The sequence below is a fragment of the Sinocyclocheilus rhinocerous genome, unplaced genomic scaffold (assembly GCF_001515625.1).
Source record: "Sinocyclocheilus rhinocerous isolate Xijiao unplaced genomic scaffold, SAMN03320098_v1.1 scaffold480, whole genome shotgun sequence".
NCBI lineage: Eukaryota > Metazoa > Chordata > Actinopteri > Cypriniformes > Cyprinidae > Sinocyclocheilus > Sinocyclocheilus rhinocerous.
The window spans coordinates 1,456,691-1,476,780 of NW_015655401.1; the positions used below are offsets into that span (position 1 = coordinate 1,456,691).

General features: G+C 37.7%; 2 protein-coding genes across 3 annotated transcripts; both read left to right on the plus strand.

The window, feature by feature from the left end:
- Positions 1–317: 317 nt before the first annotated feature.
- On the plus strand, positions 318–10,819 carry LOC107718122 (ras-related protein Rab-6B-like). 2 transcript variants are annotated; one of them, XR_001637384.1, is made up of 9 exons: positions 318–506; positions 2,546–2,604; positions 2,700–2,753; positions 2,868–2,973; positions 3,120–3,231; positions 3,411–3,504; positions 3,696–3,762; positions 4,396–4,945; positions 10,809–10,819. XR_001637384.1 is itself a non-coding variant. In XM_016525085.1 (8 exons), exons 1-8 carry the CDS (start codon positions 437–439, stop codon positions 4,458–4,460), a joined length of 627 nt encoding a protein of 208 aa, XP_016380571.1. In that variant the 5' UTR covers positions 318–436; the 3' UTR covers positions 4,461–6,646. The 2 variants fall into 2 exon arrangements, 1 of the variants encoding a protein (XP_016380571.1); XM_016525085.1 differs by lacking the exon at positions 10,809–10,819 and having other exon boundaries at positions 4,396–6,646.
- On the plus strand, positions 8,396–14,684 carry LOC107718121 (autoimmune regulator-like). Its single transcript, XM_016525084.1, is given in 13 exon segments — positions 8,396–8,542; positions 8,654–8,828; positions 8,907–9,059; positions 10,464–10,529; positions 10,627–10,740; positions 10,902–11,041; positions 11,132–11,304; positions 11,712–11,772; positions 12,022–12,153; positions 12,898–13,019; positions 13,129–13,201; positions 13,279–13,362; positions 14,390–14,684. Coding segments are annotated over 13 exon segments (1,521 nt in total). The 3' UTR covers positions 14,471–14,684.
- Positions 14,685–20,090: the final 5,406 nt, after the last annotated feature.

A 20,090-nucleotide genomic window follows, 5' to 3' on the forward strand; every position in this document is an offset into this window, starting at 1 on the left:
AGACAAAGGGGTTGCAACATTTTGTTTAACACTTTCCATGCAATTTTTATTCACAGGATGTATTCACTTGTACACAGAGAAAGCTTAGGTCTAAAATGCAGTCTTCGAGTGTCTGCAAAAGCGAACTATAGGCGTTCAAAGTATATAAATATGCGTTGCACTTAGAGATGCAGATGCAAACGTTGCTGCACGGATGCTTGGCCTGCGGTTTAGTGTGCGAAGAGAGTTTACACGGGACGCTTCCGTAAACATACACAGTGATATCAGACGGGCGTATCGCCACCGCTGCGCATGCGCACAGGGCAGGAGAACTGACATCGCGGAGCAGTACTGCAATATCCATCGATTCGGGACCGAAGATTATCCTTCTGCATTCTCGCAAGACTGGTGCCACCTGTACATATTAATCCATAACAACTGTGTCATTAAAGCAATCATGTCCATGGGAAGTGACTTTGGGAACCCTTTACGGAAATTCAAACTTGTTTTTTTAGGGGAGCAAAGCGGTGAGTCTTTGGGTTTGCCACGACTGGGTTTAGACGAACCCATTAACCTTTCAACACATGCATGAAGTACATTAGTATGTTGTTGAGTCTTTTGTGTATCCGCTTGTTTGTGGTGTTATTTCAAACAATGTTATCGCTCCATCGATTCCCTGTCAAACAAGTCGGTTGCATACGTTTCATTTGTGATTAGTCATGAAAATGTATAGCTATGCAGCGTCATTAGACTACTAAACACCCATCTGTGAATATAACGTGATATAATCGTTATTTCAACAACTGTTATGATTGTCACCTGCATTTTCCATTGGAAGCAGAAGGGCTGATAATGTTATTGATCGCTGTTATTCTAGCGCAACACATCTGTGAATATAGTGATATAAACGTTATTTCAACAACTCTGTTATGATTGTCACCTGCATTTTCCATTGGAAGCAGAAGGGCTGATAATGTTATTGATCGCTGTTATTCTAGCGCAGTTTAAATCGCTCAAAACAAATGATATATATTAAATAATTCAATCGAAAGAGATGTATATCGCCGTGTTTGTATATATCTTCCTGTAAACATCCACTGATTTAATGTCATGAAACAGAAAAGCGCAGAGGCTTTGCATTTCCCGTGTGTCTACTGGAGACACACCCAGGTTGGCAGTCAGTGTCTGTGGGATTCTTCAGCAGAGCAAAAATATAAACCTCATGCATCATTTCATGAGCAGTCATAAGATCAGCCTATATAATATTACTACATATCGTGGTTTATTCATTTGGCCGGATGATGGTTTTATCAGTGTCACTGTCACTGTCGGTGTTTCAGAAGACGTAATCAGACGGGCATTTGAGATCATGTCTGTCATTTGATGACTGGACATCCAAATATTGAAAATAATAACACTGAACATGGCGTCACTGTAAAGTTCACGTGTTCTTGAGATATTTTTTCCCCCTTACATTTTCTAGTAATGCTTATAGTGCCTAATACAGTGGTTATTTATTCATCATTCACTGTTTGTATGGAGAAAATGGACAGGCAGTCAGACAGAGGGCCCTCTGTATTGTATAAAACAGCATTAGATTGTGATAAGTGATCATTACAGATCTAAATGACTGGTACCAGAGCTTTGACAGCTGTCTGCATCTTATCGAAATCATAAATCCTATGCAGCCTGAATATGATGATGGATATTACCACACCTGATAGAAAAACATTTATTTTCCCTTTATTTTATGTCAGCTGCTGAATTCTGTCATTGTTTACTCACACTCATGGTGTTCCAAACCTATCTTTCTTCTGTGGAACACAAAAGGAGATGTTAGAAAGAACAACATCCTCTCAGCCACCACTTATCTTTTTTCCCATATAATTATAGTGAATCGTGACTGAAGATAGGAAGTCATGCAGGTTTGGAGCAACATGAGAGTAAATGATGACATGGTTTGTGTGGACTGTCTTGAGTATCATCAGAAGACCACTTGTTGTCTGCTGTCCATGGTCCTGAAGCTCACTGCTGGCCAGATTTGGTTGATCTTGTCTCAAGACATCAGCAGAACAACCAGTGAAGTCAGAGAAGAATGGGGCCACTATTCCCTTTCGTTCTATGAGCTCCAGTATAACTATCAGCATTGTGCCGCTTGATGATTTTAGTATCTTTGCTCAGCCTGACAAACAGGCCTGACCAGACTGGCCTGAAAAAAGCAGTCCTCTAGTGAATGAAAAATGTACTCTGGAATTTTGCTGTCACTGTGGCTCCATGCACTACTGCATTTTTCAAGTCATTTCCCCCCCCCGTCATCATAACTCTAAATGACAATGAAGTTCAAATGACATTCTCTGTGTAATCCCTTAAGAAATATACTGTCATTTGAAGGACGGAGGTTGAGACAGTGCCTTGTTTCAGCATATGTTGCAGTATGGTAGTGTAATTCAATTACTAAAAACACAGTGTGTGGGGTTGGTCAGGACAAACAAGTTATTAATCACTTCAGTGCATGTGATTCATCAAAATCTGAACCTTTTCCTGTTTTTGTTGGTTTGTTTTATAGTTGGGAAAACATCGCTGATAACAAGGTTCATGTATGACAGTTTTGACAACACTTATCAGGTATACTATTGGTTCTTTCAGTGCAGACACCAAAGAGTTTTCCAGATAAGTCTATGTTATTTTTTATTAAACTTTGAATCTTATTATCATTACAGGCAACTATTGGAATTGACTTTTTATCAAAGACCATGTATCTGGAGGACCGAACTGTAAGAAGCTCTGAAACTAATTATATTGAATTATTATATTTAATATAAATAACTTTAGTGCAGTTAACAAAATCGATCATTATTTCTACAAATATGCCTTGTGTTTTTTTGCAGGTGAGGTTACAGCTATGGGACACCGCAGGGCAGGAGCGTTTTAGGAGTCTTATCCCAAGCTACATTAGAGACTCCACAGTGGCTGTGGTGGTGTATGATATTACAAGTGAGCCACACACACACACACACTTCGACCAATAAAATGATATATGTTGAAGCTACTGCTTTTGTGTCGCCATTGTTGAAATAGGCATTTAACAAAACACATTGATGCTCTGATTAGACTGAGATTTTTTTCTTTTCTTCCCCCAGATGTCAATTCATTCCAGCTAACCTCCAAATGGATTGATGATGTCAGAACAGAGAGGGGAAGTGATGTCATTATCATGCTGGTGGGCAATAAAACAGATCTAGAGGAAAAGAGGTGGAGTCATTTATATTAACATTTGATATAATATTTTGTGCTAGAATTCTTTATTTGTGTCACTATAGTATAATGTTTTAATTTTTACATTTTTCTTTTAAATTTATTCCGTTTACTCAGAATTATTATTTACATTTATTTAAAATTGTAACGCATTATGTTGGGAATTGCTCTGACAGGCAAATCACTATAGAGGAGGGCGAGCAGCGGGCCAAAGAGCTGAATGTGATGTTTATAGAGACTAGTGCAAAGACTGGCAGCAACGTTAAACAGGTGAATCTAAGAGCGCTACATTGTCTGCTCAGTGGCAAATGGACTTTAATGCCCTGTAACATGACACATGGAAAGCTCTAAAAAGATTTGATTTAGCCAGAGTTGTTGCCCATAGGGCTTTAGCGGTACCAATCCGCTCTGGAAAAAAAAAAATCAGTCTGGTTTAATTTTCTTTTTGTTTGGTTTAACAGTTGTTTCGGAGAGTGGCTGCAGCTTTGCCCGGAATGGAAAGCTTGGATGATAACAACAAAGGAGGAAGTATCCTTTAATGCATGATATTTAAAGGTGATAAGTGTCAATTTTGAGGATGTCTCCCAGGTTAATATGCAGAGACAAAATAAGTTAACCAAAAAAGTATGTGTAGGTTGATTAACACCGTGACTGTGTGGTGCTATCAAAATTTTTGTTTAAGCATCCTCTCAACCAATACTGTGAGTTTGGGGTGGGGCTATCTGTTGGTGCGACCAATGGCAGATGGAAAGAGTGTTCAGAAAGTTATTTTCCCTTGCACATTTCCACTAGTGAAACATAAATGATATAAGTCATCATAATATCAAAACTGACCCACTTAATACAAGCTCCTGGTTTTATTGTGCATGATATATAGCCACATATATCCTTTTATTTATAGTTGACATCGTCAAGGCTTATTTTTAACTGTCTGGCTCCTTTTCCAAAAACAGGGACTTTTCGAGATAAAATTGAAGATTTTGCTGTACATTTTTTCTTTCTGATTATGCTTTTTCACCCAAAATATGATTATGGCAGTAAAGATTTAATAAGAAAAATGTAATAATAACAATAATAGTTAACCATTAGTGGGAAACTGTGCTTAATACATTAATAAGGCAACACTATTTCCTTGATTTCCTTAACTCATCCCTCTTCCAGTGATCGACATTAAGCTGGACAAACAGCCAGATCCTCCGGCCACTGAAAGTGGGTGCTCCTGTTAATAGAAAGCGGTTCGGACCTTCATTATCACCACATGCTTGTTCTGTTGCTTCCTATGGGTCCACGTCCAGTTGAACTTTATGATCGGATATAGGCTTTTTACATCTGAATGGGTCTAAAATTATATTCCTTAATCTACACTGTCTGTTTAATTGCCAAAATAATATCATAGGTAATTCAAAGTGACTAGCTAACAGATTCATATAAGACAGGAAGTGGCATGTGTACCATCTTCGGACAAAAAACATTCAAAGTGGATTATCGGTTGTTATGTTTTGTATTTTTGTACATTACAAAAAGCACTAAATGATGCCTTCACAAAAAATGAGTTTAAGATTTAAGACGGGCGACAGTCTTTTGCCCATAGCATGCATGTAAGACAACTTTTAGAATCTGTCATGTCCTTTGGTCCATACACATCGATAGTAACGAAATGAAGAACTCAGAATTAATGAAAAAAAGAACAAAGAGAGAGGTCCTGTTCAAAGTCTGTATACAGTACATCCTACATGCTAATCCAGTACCAGCCTCCACGAGAGGTGTGTGTACTAACTCGGCTAACCTTTAAAGTGCCGTGGCACTGTTGCAAAGAACCAATGGTTTTTTTCTGCTAGCTTCATGTATACACTTAAGATCCGCCAGGCGGTACTGTATTGTATATAGTATTTATATTATTGTGAACATCCATCATTTAGACGTGGTTTATGTTCACTTGTATAAATATTAAATTTAGTTTTTTTTGTTTTAATATGACAAGGGCTTCACTTTTATTTTCTCAGTCTCACCTGTAGCCATACACTGGTAGTAAAGTATTACTTCTGATTTGGGCATTTTGCTATTGACTTATACTGTTTTACTCATCCACCAATTTTTTTTTTCTGAAAGAATACCATTATTCTTGTTAAACCCCTTTCAGATGTTTTACAGAAATATGTGGGTTGATTTTTATTTTTTAATTATAACTTTGTATTTTGCAGCCAACTAGAACTAATAAGAATGAGATAAGTGTCATTCATTCGGTTGGGGTGAGAAAGGCAATTTTGAGGTGAGCCTTAGGAAACAACAGATTTTCATTTCAAGTACATGCACTTTCTTCTGGGTTCTGACTAGGAAATGTATAGTTCACCACATCCTAAAGTGATGAAACAGACAAATGATTGTCGCATCCCTCATATATCATGTGTAGTAAAGCTCTCATAGTCTCCTGCACATGTTGAATGGATGTGTAGATTAAAATTCTAAATCCTAGGTGTAGGTGAACACTTCATCTGAGAGAATCCTAAAACATGAAGACCTTTTTAAAACAGCACTGAGCTGAGAGAGAATGTACCCGCCTGTCATCCACTCACAATATTCTGGTTATTGCAACAGTACGTTCAAGAAATGTGAGTTGTTTACGAATCTCTGGAAACATAGTATCTTTAATATTTATTGTATTTGTTTTTGGTTTATATTTTGAATTGTTTACATAAATGCACTGATTAACACCACTGATTGTATAGAGATTCATTTAGGATATATTAGGTATTTATAATATATTAAATGTTAGTGTGAGTTTCTTTCTGGTGCCAATAATTCTGTTAATTGAAACAAAAATGGACATGAGGAATAACTGTGATTGAATTGTTGGTACTAGGCTTGACTTCAGCTTCTTAGATCATTTAAGGGGCCGCTGATATTAACTATGGGGAGGGACTGATGTTAATGAGTTTTACATTGACAGGGCACAGAATACGTCATCTTTCACATTCACATTTCTCAAGCCTCCGTCTTGTTTGCTTTGTCATCTTTCACTTTTGTACACTAGTTGTGCCTTCTGTTATTGTGGCATCACAATGCAAAACTTTCATTGTATGGCTACCTGAGAACACATACATTATAGAACGGTGGTCACTGATTGGTTCGCCAGACAACTGACGGATTTATGATGCTGATCTGTGAGGAAATTGTTGTATTCACACCATCTAGCCAATTCACAGCAGTCGAGAAAAATTGCAGAACAGTCCCGTGCAAGCGGAAGGTTGTATCTAAAAACAGGAAGTTGCAGCTGAAAGTGTGAGGAGATTGAATCTGTCAGATTTGTTGCCATAGGGTTGTGTAGAGCAGTGTAGTTGGCTCTTTATTCACTCTGTAAGGACATTTATGAGCATGACATCTGTCTGAAAAAAATCAATAAAATCCATGTCTTAATACCAAACTGTCTGCTGCTACAATGCTGAGTGTCATATTGCTTTTATTCAGCTGTTTAAGAAACTAAAAATGTTATATTTTTGTGTAAAAGTGTGTACTTTTATTAATCAAGCAGAAAGTTCTAAGTTCTAATGAATTTCTGTTTTCAAAACTCACTATTTTTTCATGAAAATTTAAGACAAATGCTATGTTCTAGGGTTCATTTAAAGTTGAAAGCAATGGGCCTTTTTCACAGACTGTGATGGCACATTTCCACAGTTGTTAACTTTGTAAATCTAGCAACATTTTCAAAAAAAAAATGTTTTATTGTAAACCTACAACATTATACTTGGTGTTTTCTTACCTTGGTATTTAATTACATAAAACTAGTTAACCCTGCTATATGAGTGTTTCTAATAAAACGGCTAAGGAAGTGACAGCAAATTTGAAATTTTTCTCTCTTTTGACCAACGCATTGATTATTCTTCTGCTTTTGTAAAGTCATAGAAACGTTATTGTGGATTTTTTTCTTTTGCTATTGGTACAAATGAGAACACAAAATATATGTTGTAGTTTCCACTCATCACTATAGAAGTTTTCCCAAACTATGATGACTTCGCTTCTGAGAACCCTGGAAATGTGAAAAAGGTCCATTAAAAAATCTCAAAAAACATTAATAGAATAGAAAATCTCAAAAACATTAATTCCCACACAACATTACAAATGCTGCATTAATGGCTAATCCAGATCCAGTGCATTTATTGTGATGCACAGAGACTGGGATTCCCCTTGGCATGGAAACTATAGTCCTCAGGAGAGACAGGTGACTGAAAGTAGAGGCTCACATGATTGAGAAATCGTTTCTTGCCCAACTGTGGACTTTCCAAGCCATACCGCACAAATGAGCATAAATGCGAACAAATGAGGGGCAGGTATTTTTATCCAGCCTACAAGGTGCAAGTTAGTGTTTTAACTGTAAATAGAAATTCAATGTCACCACCACTTATCACAGCAGTCTTATGAATCAATGGCCCCTAGAGGCTCCAAGAGCACAAGAGTCATTTATCCACCAGTCACAAAAAAAGCCATGCCAATCACTGACAGCCATCACACCAAATAAAAGGAAACCAGCTAGAAGATTACAGGTATCTCTAGTCCTCATCACCAGCATCTGTTGTAAGTACTATGTTAATTTTTTAGCATGTGTAACATCAGGAAACTAATCAATATGTACCATTATTTCTAAAGGCTGCATGATGACTGATAGTGTTTCATTATTTAAGGTAAAGGTCTGCAGCAGTACTGATAGTTGCTGTTTGATCTCTAACTGATTTTTGAGAAAAATAAAAACGTTAAACCAAAATTCAAGAATTATTCAAATGAATTTCAATCAAAGCTAAAGCTCAGCTAAATATTCATTGTTCTTGCTGTATTAAAAGTTTATTCGTTAAAATGAAAATGACTGTTTACATTATTTTAATGGATTGTAATTTAAGCTTCATAGTTAAATAAATGCACAAAAATGGTACTATAGGCAAGTTAATGTATTATAGGTCCAGTTTAAAATGCAACATTCAATATTATTTAATATATAACATAGGATCCCTTCTCTCAAAAAAGGCTGAAGACCTCTAATTTGTTTATGTACTATTTATGCACATGAACAATTGAATCTTCTTAAATTAATATATGAAGATATTTTTTGTGCTCTCAGAACACCAGAGAAGAATTTCAGTGTGTTATCTATATGCAGGATTCTTGTGGAAGCATGTCTAGGGTGGAAGGTTACGGAGAGTCTGACCTGCGCTCACAGCTACGAGCATGTAGGACTGAGATCGCCATGGCAATTCATGACCCCTTCCCACTGCTGTACGGGCTGGTGGATCACGACGTTATCTCTGAACAGATCCTGAGGGTAAACATTTTCATAAAAATTATATTCCTCAGCATAATCACAAATATGCGTAATCATAGTTCATTCAATTCTAAAACAAGAAACTATTACTATTGCCGATTGACACTTAAGGAGACTTTAGAGCGAAAGAAAAAGGACGGGATCCACAAAGCTGTCTACTCACTGCTCACATTGATACTGGACCAGGATGCCACTGTCCTCCAGGGCTTCTGGAGCAATCTCTGTAAAGAGTACAATAAGGAGTGTTACCCAAAATTGGAAACCCTGTTTATGAACCTTCCCAAAGGTACAGTGCACAGGTCAGGCAAACATAAGTGGGTTGGAGGATAATTACAGTTTAAGTGATGATAATCTGATTTGGCAGGGTTAAAGCCAAAGCCGGTGGCCAGACACGCAGGGAACCCCAGGCTTGAGTTGCAGGTCCGCAGCCAGTCAAGCAGGAAGAGAGGGGTGGCCGAAAAACAAATGACCCACCGGCCACATCACCACACCAAGAAAGCCTTAACCTCCAGCTCAGGTATGGACACTGGCACACACAGACACTCATAATTCTAGTCTTATAGTAAATTCCCAGTTAACAAAAATATGTTCTAAGAACATTTTGCTAATGTTCCCATTAAGTTATGGAAACGTTATATCTGAATGTTCTCTGTACATTCAAAACGTCTATTTAAAAAAATGTTTAAAAATGTTTGTTTCTTGGTTATTAAGAAGGCACAGTTCACACAAAAATGCTAATTCTGTCATCATTTACTCACCCTCAAGTTGCTCAAACGATGCATAATGTATTTATTAAAGACCACATAATCTATTAACATTACTGGAACTGGAAGAATGTTTGTTCATAACTTTGAGAGAACCTTGCCAGTACGTTAGCCAAAGTTCTGAGAATGTTCTCAGCTGGGTTGGAGAAAAGAGGGGTGTTTTAAGCCAAGCACCATTTCTATGACCGTGTGATGTGATAGTCAAGTTGGGTAGTTTTCATTTAGTTTAAATGATAGCCTAAGCCAAACAAAATAGCAACACATTATTATTTATTATAAAAAATGCTTGTTTTCGTTGTATTACTACTAGTAGGCCCCATAACCTTACATTTCCGGAGCTTTCAGAAGCGGAAGTCGTCATAGTTGTGAATGAAAACTTTAAAAATATATAATTTTTGCATTCCCATTTGATCTAAAAACAAAATATAAAATTCACGATAGTGTTTCTATGGCTTTCCAAAATAAATATTAAGAGATTGTTAAAAAAAGATGCCGTCACTCCCCCAGCCTAGAAACACTCACAGTTTTCTGTAATTCAGTAATTTCTGTAATTGAATCCTTTTTTTTTTTTTTTTTTTTACAAAAGGGTCCATTATATTAGTGTTGAGAAGTGCGATTCGTGACGTTCGAATCAACTGTAATCGATTCTTTTACCATTTATGATGTACCACGTAATCTGTCGTTTATATACAATGGATTTACCATGGATTTAGCTTTATACACCGCAGGGGAAGCTGCACCTTAATCTCGGTTTTGTGAATGAGAGGCTGTTCTTTGTAGTCCTTCAGCAAAACATCCCAGACTGTTCTCACGCTGCTTTTGATCAGCCGAACAAAAGGGAAATATTTACTAAGGCTAGCATTTAAATGAATATAGATATCTCATAAAAACGTTAAAACTATTTAGTAGGGTAACTTGTGTCGACTAATATTTTGTAAGAAAAATGTTTATAGACGCTCCCTGGTAAACTATTATCGGTTCTAGATTTTGCGATCTTTGGACCAAACAATAATCCTACAATCCTATATATAGCTTTTATAATCAAAATCCACAAAGCATAAATCTGAGTGAACACGTGACAGTTTGAATGGCCATGACATGATGCTTCTGTTTGCAAACATGGCAGTCCAGATAACTCAATGTCTTCACTGTTCTAGGAAGCAAAGGCAAGCCGATGAGAAAGACAGATGGTGCAGCCCTTTCTCAGGTCTCAGTGGGAAACGGTAATCACATGTTTGTGTAAAGTGTGTCATTAGAATACTATGTATTTCAGTAGATGAATGAGGTTGCAGATAAATAAATATGACTCCCAAAATGCAGGGGTCCAGGCTGTATCTACCTCAGTCCAGAGGGCCGTGACTGTGTCTGCCACTGAGCATCCCACTGGCTGCGGGACAGTGGAGGGGATTCTGATCCAGCAGGTCATTGAGTCTGGTGAGCTCAGCACACTAATACGGTATTGACAGACTGTGATGACAGCCTTTACTTAGCTAATGCTTTAGCTCTTAGTGTGTTTTGATAGTGTAACCTTGCCGTGTAAACGCTTTGGCGGTTCACTTTGGCAGCACAGATGTCTCAGCTGCTCTCTCCCGCAGGAGGTGCCAAAAAATGCATCAAGGTTGGAGGAGAATTCTACTCTTCTGGCAAACTGGATGAGACAGCTGGAGTGCACAAGGCACAGACTGCACAAAACTATACTTACCAGCAGGGAGAGCCAAGCACCAGAGTCATGAATGTAGGTGATCAAGATTTGTTCAACTCATGGAAAATTACAGACATTGAAGATACAGAAAAGCCTACTTGAAAAATATTCTATAGGCAAAAGCTGTCATGATGTTAACCTGGTACAAATCACATTTATGTTGCATATGTTCAGGTAGAGCATAATGATGATGAATGTACTGTATGTAAAGACGGCGGGGAGCTCATCTGCTGTGACGGATGTCCCCGTGCCTTCCATCTCACCTGCCTGGTGCCACCCCTCACTTCCATACCCAGGTACAGATTAGTCATGTGACGCACAGGCTGCTGACCCTACCAAACCTAGAGCTGACTGCCCTCATCATTAGTCTTTAGCTGTGTCAAGTCGGTGTTGATAAACTGCATAGTAGAATACATAAAATCTAAAACATGAGGCCAAGTACAATAAATAGAGTGGGATCTAAGTCTAAAAACACTAGTGAAAATGTCTAATTTGATTCATTTTTTATAACAAATTATATATTGATGATATAATGATATATTATTATGTATTATTTATAAAATAAATAAATATTATGAAATATAAATAAATATTATTTATAAAACTTTTGGAATCTGCTGTATATTAGTGGTTCTCAACCAGGGGGCCAAAACCCACTAGGGGGCCCCAGCAAAGAAAGTCTAAAAAATGTGTTTGCTTTCAGTGGTACATGGCGTTGTCAGCTATGCAACAGAGCGAAAGACAGGACATACACCCCCTTGCAGGTAAAGCACTTGCAATAACTTCCTGAACCTAAATTACAGTTTGTCACACTTAAGCCCCGTTCAGAATACACAATTTTTTTGTCGGTTACGAATTCAAACGACACCCTACGTCAAGCAAATTGTGCCAAAATCGGGCTAAAATCGTGTAGTCTGAACGGGGCTTTAAATGTACAATATGAACTCTGATGACCAGTGATGGGAGATTATTAGTATCCATGGCAGTAGTAAAGTCTCTGCTCTTATTTTTAGCCTGCAGTTCACCCTCCGGTGACAGAGACAAGCTCCAGCTCTGCTGTGGACTTCTCCTTCTTCTCGTCTCTGTCCTCCACTTCACTCTCCACAGTCACAGAAGGCAAAAGCGCTCAGCCCATGGGCCTCCAGGTAACACTTCCATGTGACTCAGTGAGAGACACAGTGACTGAGTGCATGTGAGCACCACACGTAAGGCCTGTTCACACCAAGGATGATAACTATAACAATAAATGTAACTATAACGTTTTAATAATTGTTGGAATCACTTTCAGAATGATTTTTATACAGCTGATGAACAATAAAAACATTGACAGCCAATGAGAATCAGAATCCACCCGACATTAAACAGCTCAAGCACTTAAAGCAGTAGATAATATTACTGCTGCATGCTTATAATAAATTGAACGTTATCATCCTTTGGTGGGAATTCTAATATAGTTGTTATAGTTATCTTTATAGTTATCGTTCTTGGTCTGAACACACCTCTATGAGAATAACGAACTCCACGCCACAAATATAAGACACAGAAAAACAGTGTCACTGGAATTACTTTGTTTTTTCCAGCTGATGATTCATGAATGACAATCAGAATCCGCACAACTTTATAGAGCTCAAGCCTTTAAAGCAGCAGACGACAAAACTGCAGCACACTAAACAGAAAGTTATTGTGCATTGGTGTGGATGCAAATATAGTTATCATTATAGTTTTTGGTGTGAACAGGCCTTTACTATGTGTGGAGGAATAATTCAGCTTAAAAAAAAAGCAAAATCTTATTTAAACACCCTCGTGTCATTTCAGTCTTTTAAATCATCTATATGTATATGGCAGGATTGTGGTCATTTTCAGATATTTTTATGTTTAATCTCTGTTAGTCTTCAGGTGCTGAAATGGTTGGGATGAGGATGGCTTGTGGAATTTGCCACATGACCCGTGGAGAGCTGATCACCTGCCGGCAGTGCCTGCAGAGTTATCATGCCCTCTGCAACTTCTCAAAGTACTGGTGTTATTGTACTGTTATTTATAATAGAATAACTGTGAGCTCTATCATGCTTTGAATCTCAATCACTCCCTCTCTCTCTCTCTTCCCCTATTTGACTCTTCAGTGGAAGGACAAGATGTAGGAATTGCTCCAGGTCTTGGAACCCTGAAAGTGAAACATCATCAAGGAGTCTTCAGGTAATCCATACACACTAAAACAACACTTTTGGGACGGCTGAATGCACAGATGTTATTAGTCTGGTTTATTCCCACAGGTGAGTCAACACATGACTGATCAGGGCTTAACGCCATCAGAGCAGCTGTTCAACAGAGATGAAATGGACTCTATAATGGGTGAGGTGAGGTCATGTTTATCAATAGTATACAAATAAATTATTAAATGCAAATGTGAGCAATGGAAACTGTATATACACAACCCTCTACGGACACCTTGGCAATTGAATCGCCATTGGCTAGTAATTTTTTTAGTTTACTCGCCAGACTGATATATATATATATATATATATACACACACACACAGTCGTGGTCAGAATTGTTGGTACCCTTGGTGAATATGATCAAAAAAGGCTTTGAAAATAAATCTGCATTGTTAATCCTATTGATCTTTTATTTAAAATTTTCACAAAAAACTAACGTTTCATTGAAGTAAAACAATTGAAAGTGGGGGAACAATCTCATCATGAAATAAATGCTTTTCTGAAATACACATTGGCCACAATTATTGACACCCCTAGAAATTATTATGAGTCAAATATCTCTCATAAATATATTCCCTTTATACAGGACAATGATCCAAAAACAAACATCAAAATCAAAACAGAAATGGGTCACTGAGCACAAAACGAATATTCTGCCATGGCCATTCCAGTGAGATCCCCCCCCTCCCCTCCCCATTTTGAATTCTTATTCTTTAACGAAAGGTTATATTTTTGTAAATTTTTTTAAATAAAAGATCAATAGGATTAACAATGCAGATTTATTTTCACAGCCTTTTTTGATCATATTTACCAAGGGTGCCAACAATTCTGACCAGTCATGCGCTTCACACTAGAGTTTACGGTACGTTAAATACAGGTGCGCTGCGCATCCATTCAGATGAACTGAAAAACAGCACAGATCGCTTGACGGAGAGTGAAACTCTGATGCGCTCAGTCAGAGAGTGTTCGGCGAGTGAAAATATATCTGCGCTAAACTTATACTTGGCCTCCAACTCACACACTGGCGAGTAAAATCTGAGAATTTATTAGCCATTGGCTAATGTTAGACATCATTTAGTCGCCACAGTGAAGATTTAGTCGCAATGTAGAGGGTTGATACATGAAGCCACATATGAGTTACCTAACAGTATATTTGTCTTGAATGCAGAGCTCTATAGATGGGATCCTGCAGTGGGCTTTCCACAATATTTCACGTCCTCTTTCTGAGTCTCAAGGCTATTTCCAGTGATTCAGTGAGTCCACTGGTTCATCTCTGCTGTGCCCAAACATCAAATCTCAGTATAAGGTTCCTCCTCAGTGTTAGTTGGACTGATGTAAATAATAGAACATACAGATTCAATAATGTGAAGAAAATGAATGTATTTGATTATCCATTTCACAGGTTTTTTTTTATTTGTATTAGATATTTTTATTTTCTTTAGATCTCGATAGGTTGTTGCTACTACCGGGTTTTCACAAATTATTGTTTTATTTCGAACTAATATTTGTGAAAAAAAAAAACAATATATGCAATACAAAATACATTAAGATAACTTCACCCAGAAGTGTTCAACCCATGTTCAGCTTAATGATTCATTGTCCCTCTCACATTAAAATGTATTAAATACAATAAAAATGTAAGTATACTGTATGTACATCAATGGTACTAGACAGATATTATTGTAGACCTTAGACAGGTTTTACAAGACACCGTATTGAATTTTACACAGATGAAATTAGGCTGTGAGGGAGACTTAAAGGCACAATATGTAATATTTTGCCACTGGAGGGCGCCTATTCAAAACAAACAAAGAAACAAAGGCGTAGTTATATGACGCCGTGACTGAGTGTGGAATCATGGGAGTTGGCGTCTTCATCCAAACAGCCGAAGCAATCCGACGGGACTCGGGCAGAAATCATGTTCATGGATGAGCTAATGTATTAAAGATTTATTAACGTAGTAGAATGAAGCAGGTTGAGGCGGAAAGCCGTCGAAGCAAAACGAGGCCGCTGAACGAGCGCGACACACGGCTCGAAAGCAGCTGAGCTTTTATTATGCCACAGTCGACCGCTTCCGCTCCTTCCGGAAAGCAGCGGAAGTAAGCAGTGCTGTTTTATCATGCTAGATACATTTGAACGTTCTGTTATAATGCTACTTTGTTTCTCTGGATTTAAACATTCTTCGAAACGTTTGGGATAATGTAAGTACACAAGTCAGCAAAATATATAAAACTGTTCTAGTGGTTTTTGGATATTTTAATACAAAAAAATCTTACATATTGTGCCTTTAAGGCCCCTATATACTTAAAATCAAAGAATGAACTGGTGTGACATCATTTTGAACAAAATCAGGCCAAAACAATGTTTGCTTGGAGTTCGTTTCGGGAGTTCAATACAGAAAAACTTTCTGGAAAAGTTCACTCTGGTTGGTAAACACCTTTGAACTACCATTGGTCCATTAGAGTACAAAACAGAACTTTGACGTGAGTATATCGGGCTGTTACATTCTTCACAATAGAATGCACGCTGCAAAGAATGCAAAGAGTCTTTTAGAAAGAGGTTTCTACAGCTAAACATTGGCATACCGTTAAACAACAGTACAATACATTGAAAACACATTGTACTTCTGTCCCTCACAGTCTTGATTTCATTCATGTCAAAAATTAAATAAAGCACTACTCTGACTAAAGTCTGTTGAGGTCCCTGCTATCCACTAAGGGGTTACCTCGGCCTTGGTTGAAGACACCTGGTCTGGATAATAATGAAACCCGGATTTTGATGTGGGCTTATTGTTCTGTAATGTCAACATGCATGTGATAACCTCCAGATATGAAACAATAACTCAAGAATAGATGAATGGATTTCTATTTCTGCCTAGCAAACATGGAAAATGTGCTCCCATTTTTATTAAAGACCCATGTATTCATCACTTTCTTCTATATGCGTAGTTTGTGTACCTGGTATACCCTACGTTATGGGGACCAAATGTCACTACAAGGATACCAGCTAATTTTGACCTTGTGGGGACATTTTTGGTATGATTTTTATAAATCATAATGATCTTTTTTGAAAATCTAAAAATGCAGTAGGTTTTGTGTGAGGGTAGGTGTAGTGGTAGGGTTAGGGGATAGAAAATACAGTTTGTACAGTATAAAAACCATTTTGTCTATGGAATGTCCCCATAAAACATGGAAGCTCAATATGTGTGTGTGTGTCTAAGTGCCCCTATGTGGGCCTTCTGTGCTCTTCTGAGAATGGTTTTGACACATCCCATGGAATGCATGGTCCAGAGCCAACGCTGTCAGTTTTCCTTTTTGGCCTCCTCAGGAGACAAAAGAGAGTGGGAAAGAGAAGAAGAGAGAAAGAGAGCACTTGGAATGTTAATGAGAACCATGTGGGACTCCTGGAAATGTGCTGTTGCTAATGTCAAAGCATAATGTATGTCAACAAAGAGCAAAGCTTCTCGTTTGCTTTCATAAGACTTCGGACAAAAACAGTGAAGTGGTCCGTGCAGTGGGAATTTATCAGAAGTCTCAGTTTATCGATGTTTTCTTCTACCTCAAATGTGTCTTTAAAGTGTGTGAATGCTCGCTCTCAGGCAGATGGTGTTGTGACAGGCCAGGGGCCAGACGTTGTTGGAATGTTGCGGGGTTGCTATAGATACCTGTCCTTTAAGGCCCAACAAATAAGGAGCGGGGAATGTATTACGGTGGACCTTAAATCTCAGTAGAGCATGAAGGAAAATGTTTTTATATGAGAAGAAATTTGGCAATGCAGACAGCATGCATCAATGAGACAGGATACACCAAAGGCTGGTTCTGTTTTATCTCCCGCAATGCCAAGACACTTCATGTTTATGATGTGTTAGTCTAAGCATTCAGGCTAGCTTTTATATATCAAAGACATTCTATATTCTTTATGTCCTATCATTGATTTGTAAAGTCTGAAGCTGGTGCCAAAGTTCTGTCTAAAAGCAATACAATTGGTATATGAAGGAAATAAAGAAGGGCACAAGCAGTTGTCAAATGAACCTAAACTATGATATTCCTTAGCTTCCATTCTAATGACAAGAAAAGCAAAAAAAAAAAAAATCTAAAACACATTTGTGAAATGTAAAAATGCAAATGTAAAATGTGTGTTTAGTTTCTGATTTAAAGCTGAAGTGTGTAATTTTTTTCAGTGTTAGAATATCCTATTCTAGCCTAAGATGCAGAGTCCACGACTGTATAAATAAATTTTTTGTGGCTCTATCACATTGGAAACTGTGTTGTACGTGCATCCATGAACAGCTTGACACACCAACGGTGTGAGTTTGGGGCCAGACTATCTGTTTGTTCAACCACTAAAAGACTGGGGGAGTGTCCAGGAAACAAGTTTGAAAACAGTCCTTGGCTGCACCTGAATATGCAAATATCCCTACTATATAGTATCCATAAAACAGTAGGTGAAAAGCACCAGAATTACCTACTATTCTGAAGTACACAAGAAAGGAGTTCTGAATGACAGTGAAGCAACACAACTGACACTGTACGTAACATGACAATATGACAAACGCAGTGTGTCCAGATTGTATCATACTACACACATTCATACAATATAGAATGTACTTTTTTAATGGTCGCGGAGTAATTTCGTATTCATAAGAATTACCTACATAGAGAGAATGCGATTTTAGATGCAGCCCTTGTTTTTGCATTTGCTCCTGCGATACAGAGATTGCACTTTTAAATCTTTTTCTTTCAACTGCTTTAAACTCATTCATAGTGAAGCTTCTGTGACATTTAAACCTTGTTTGATTGACGGATGTGCATCTCTGAATCTGTGAAGTGAAATTTGACCACTGTAGTAAAAACATTATAAAGACATTATGAGTGGCACATGAACAATGATGTTAACATAAAAGGTATTTTTTTAACTACCTGCTTACAGTTCTCGGATGAGTGATCCTTATCCTTCAAATCCTGGAACATTGCTGAGACCTGCCCAGAGGAATTAAACGTGTTCGACTATGCACTTTTGTTACACTTCTGCAAATCCACATTGTTCATTTACCTTACCTACAAATTCTAATTATCCTTCAGTCACTGTCAAACTGTTGGTCTTATCGGCACCCCCATCCAAATTCACATCCAAATGTTTGAGTGTGAAAATGAAACATTGATTGGGAGCAGTGATAGGATGCACCTGATGCTGATTTTGTCTTCATCGCTGCCACCATAAATCAAGTTTCAAGTCCCATGCTGAAACAGTTTTCTTGATGCATGCATACATTTCAAAACATGTCCTTTCAGTTTTTCAAAGCAGGCATGACCTCAGACCTCAAAAAGAGCTCTCATTCTCAAAGATTGCTCAAGCTTTTCTGATTCACCCGGTATGGCTTGTACCCAAGCCCCTTTCCATTCATAATTACTGCAATACAGCATATTGCACAGTCCTGCACATCTATTCCAGCTGGAAAGATAATTATTGGCAGAGTCAAGGCACAGCAGCATGGAAAACCCGAGCTACCCTTAATAAAGGCATAGAACCTCTGCTCCTGGACCTGCATTTACTGGAACAACTCCCTAAATCATGTCAAGTAGTTCACCTGTTTTAAATTAGCTTGAAACCCCACGACCAAACTGCCTGTTGGAATATGAAAGTGAAGATTAGTTGCAATGCATAACAATAATCCCAGTGTGAGCTGGCTTCTATCTCATCTCTGACAAATCTTGCGCAAACCAGCAGAGAGGAATGTGAATAGATCTATAAAAGGTTAGGAGGTACGTATTCTGCATACCTTCAAATGAATGGTACCACAATTATGCAAAAACAAACCGTGTATTATCAGGAACCACATGCTTGTCATTTCTCCACATACTTGTCATGTGTTTGTTTGACATAAGCTCTGAGTTATTGCTCTATATTCGTTATTTAACTGTCTTTTAATTGCTATGACTTGGATTTGGCACACTTCTAATAGACTGACAGATTATTTTCTCATTTACATTTAAGCTGTTTTTATGTCAGAGTCTCGGCATGTTTTTGTTTAGTTCAACAGAATAATTTGACATTGTGATTAGTGGTCATTTTTGAAAGGCACAGATGTTATCGCTTTCAGATACTTTTTCAGGGTTGATGTTTTGTTACCCTTCGCGTCCTCCTCGCCGGATGCGCTCTGAGTTTCCTGTGATATGCTGTTGGTCATGCCCTTCACATTCCTCCCATAATTCCCACGCTATTGCTTACACAAATACTCAAAACACATATTTATGCCAGACTTTGCTAAACATTTGCATTGTCCTTTGACTGATTTGATTGTGCTGATGTGTTGAACAGTTCCTATTGTTGTAAAGAGGATGTTACTGTGTAAGTCAGGGGAACTATGGATAAAACAAAGCACACTGATATAATGAAGAATGAAAGAATAGCTCACATAAAATTTAAAGTCCTATTTACTCAGTTTCATGTCATTCTAAACTCGTTTCACTATTTTTCTGTGGAACAAAAACAGGAAATTTCCAAGGAATCTCCTGCTCAATATAATTAAAGTGAATGAGTGCTGTCAAGCTTCATAACATGACAAAAAACACTTTAAAAGTATCATAAAAGTAGTTAGGACTCATAATACTACAGTAATTACTAATACACGCAATATTATTAAGTCTAGGAAGTCTTGCAAAGGCATTGTGTAAGGGAACAAACCAAAATTAAAGTTGCTTTTGACTGAAAATCTACGAATGAATCATTCTTTTGAGTTTGTTGAATCTTCTGAATCATTCTTTTGGAATTGATTGACCTGTTCACAACGGATCTGAATGATTCAATTACATATTCGATTGAATCAGTTCTCAAGTTCAACTCACTGATTCAGTGTGATCAAAATGGGT

Excerpts from the sequence above, each read along its gene's own strand:
- LOC107718122 (XM_016525085.1), top strand. The coding sequence starts at position 437 with ATGTCCATGGGAAGTGACTTTGGGAACCCTTTACGGAAATTCAAACTT. Across the intron at positions 2,754-2,867 it reads TGTATCTGGAGGACCGAACT|GTGAGGTTACAGCTATGGGA; the intron begins GTAAGAAGCTCT and ends GTTTTTTTGCAG. Across the intron at positions 2,974-3,119 it reads GGTGGTGTATGATATTACAA|ATGTCAATTCATTCCAGCTA; the intron begins GTGAGCCACACA and ends TTCTTCCCCCAG.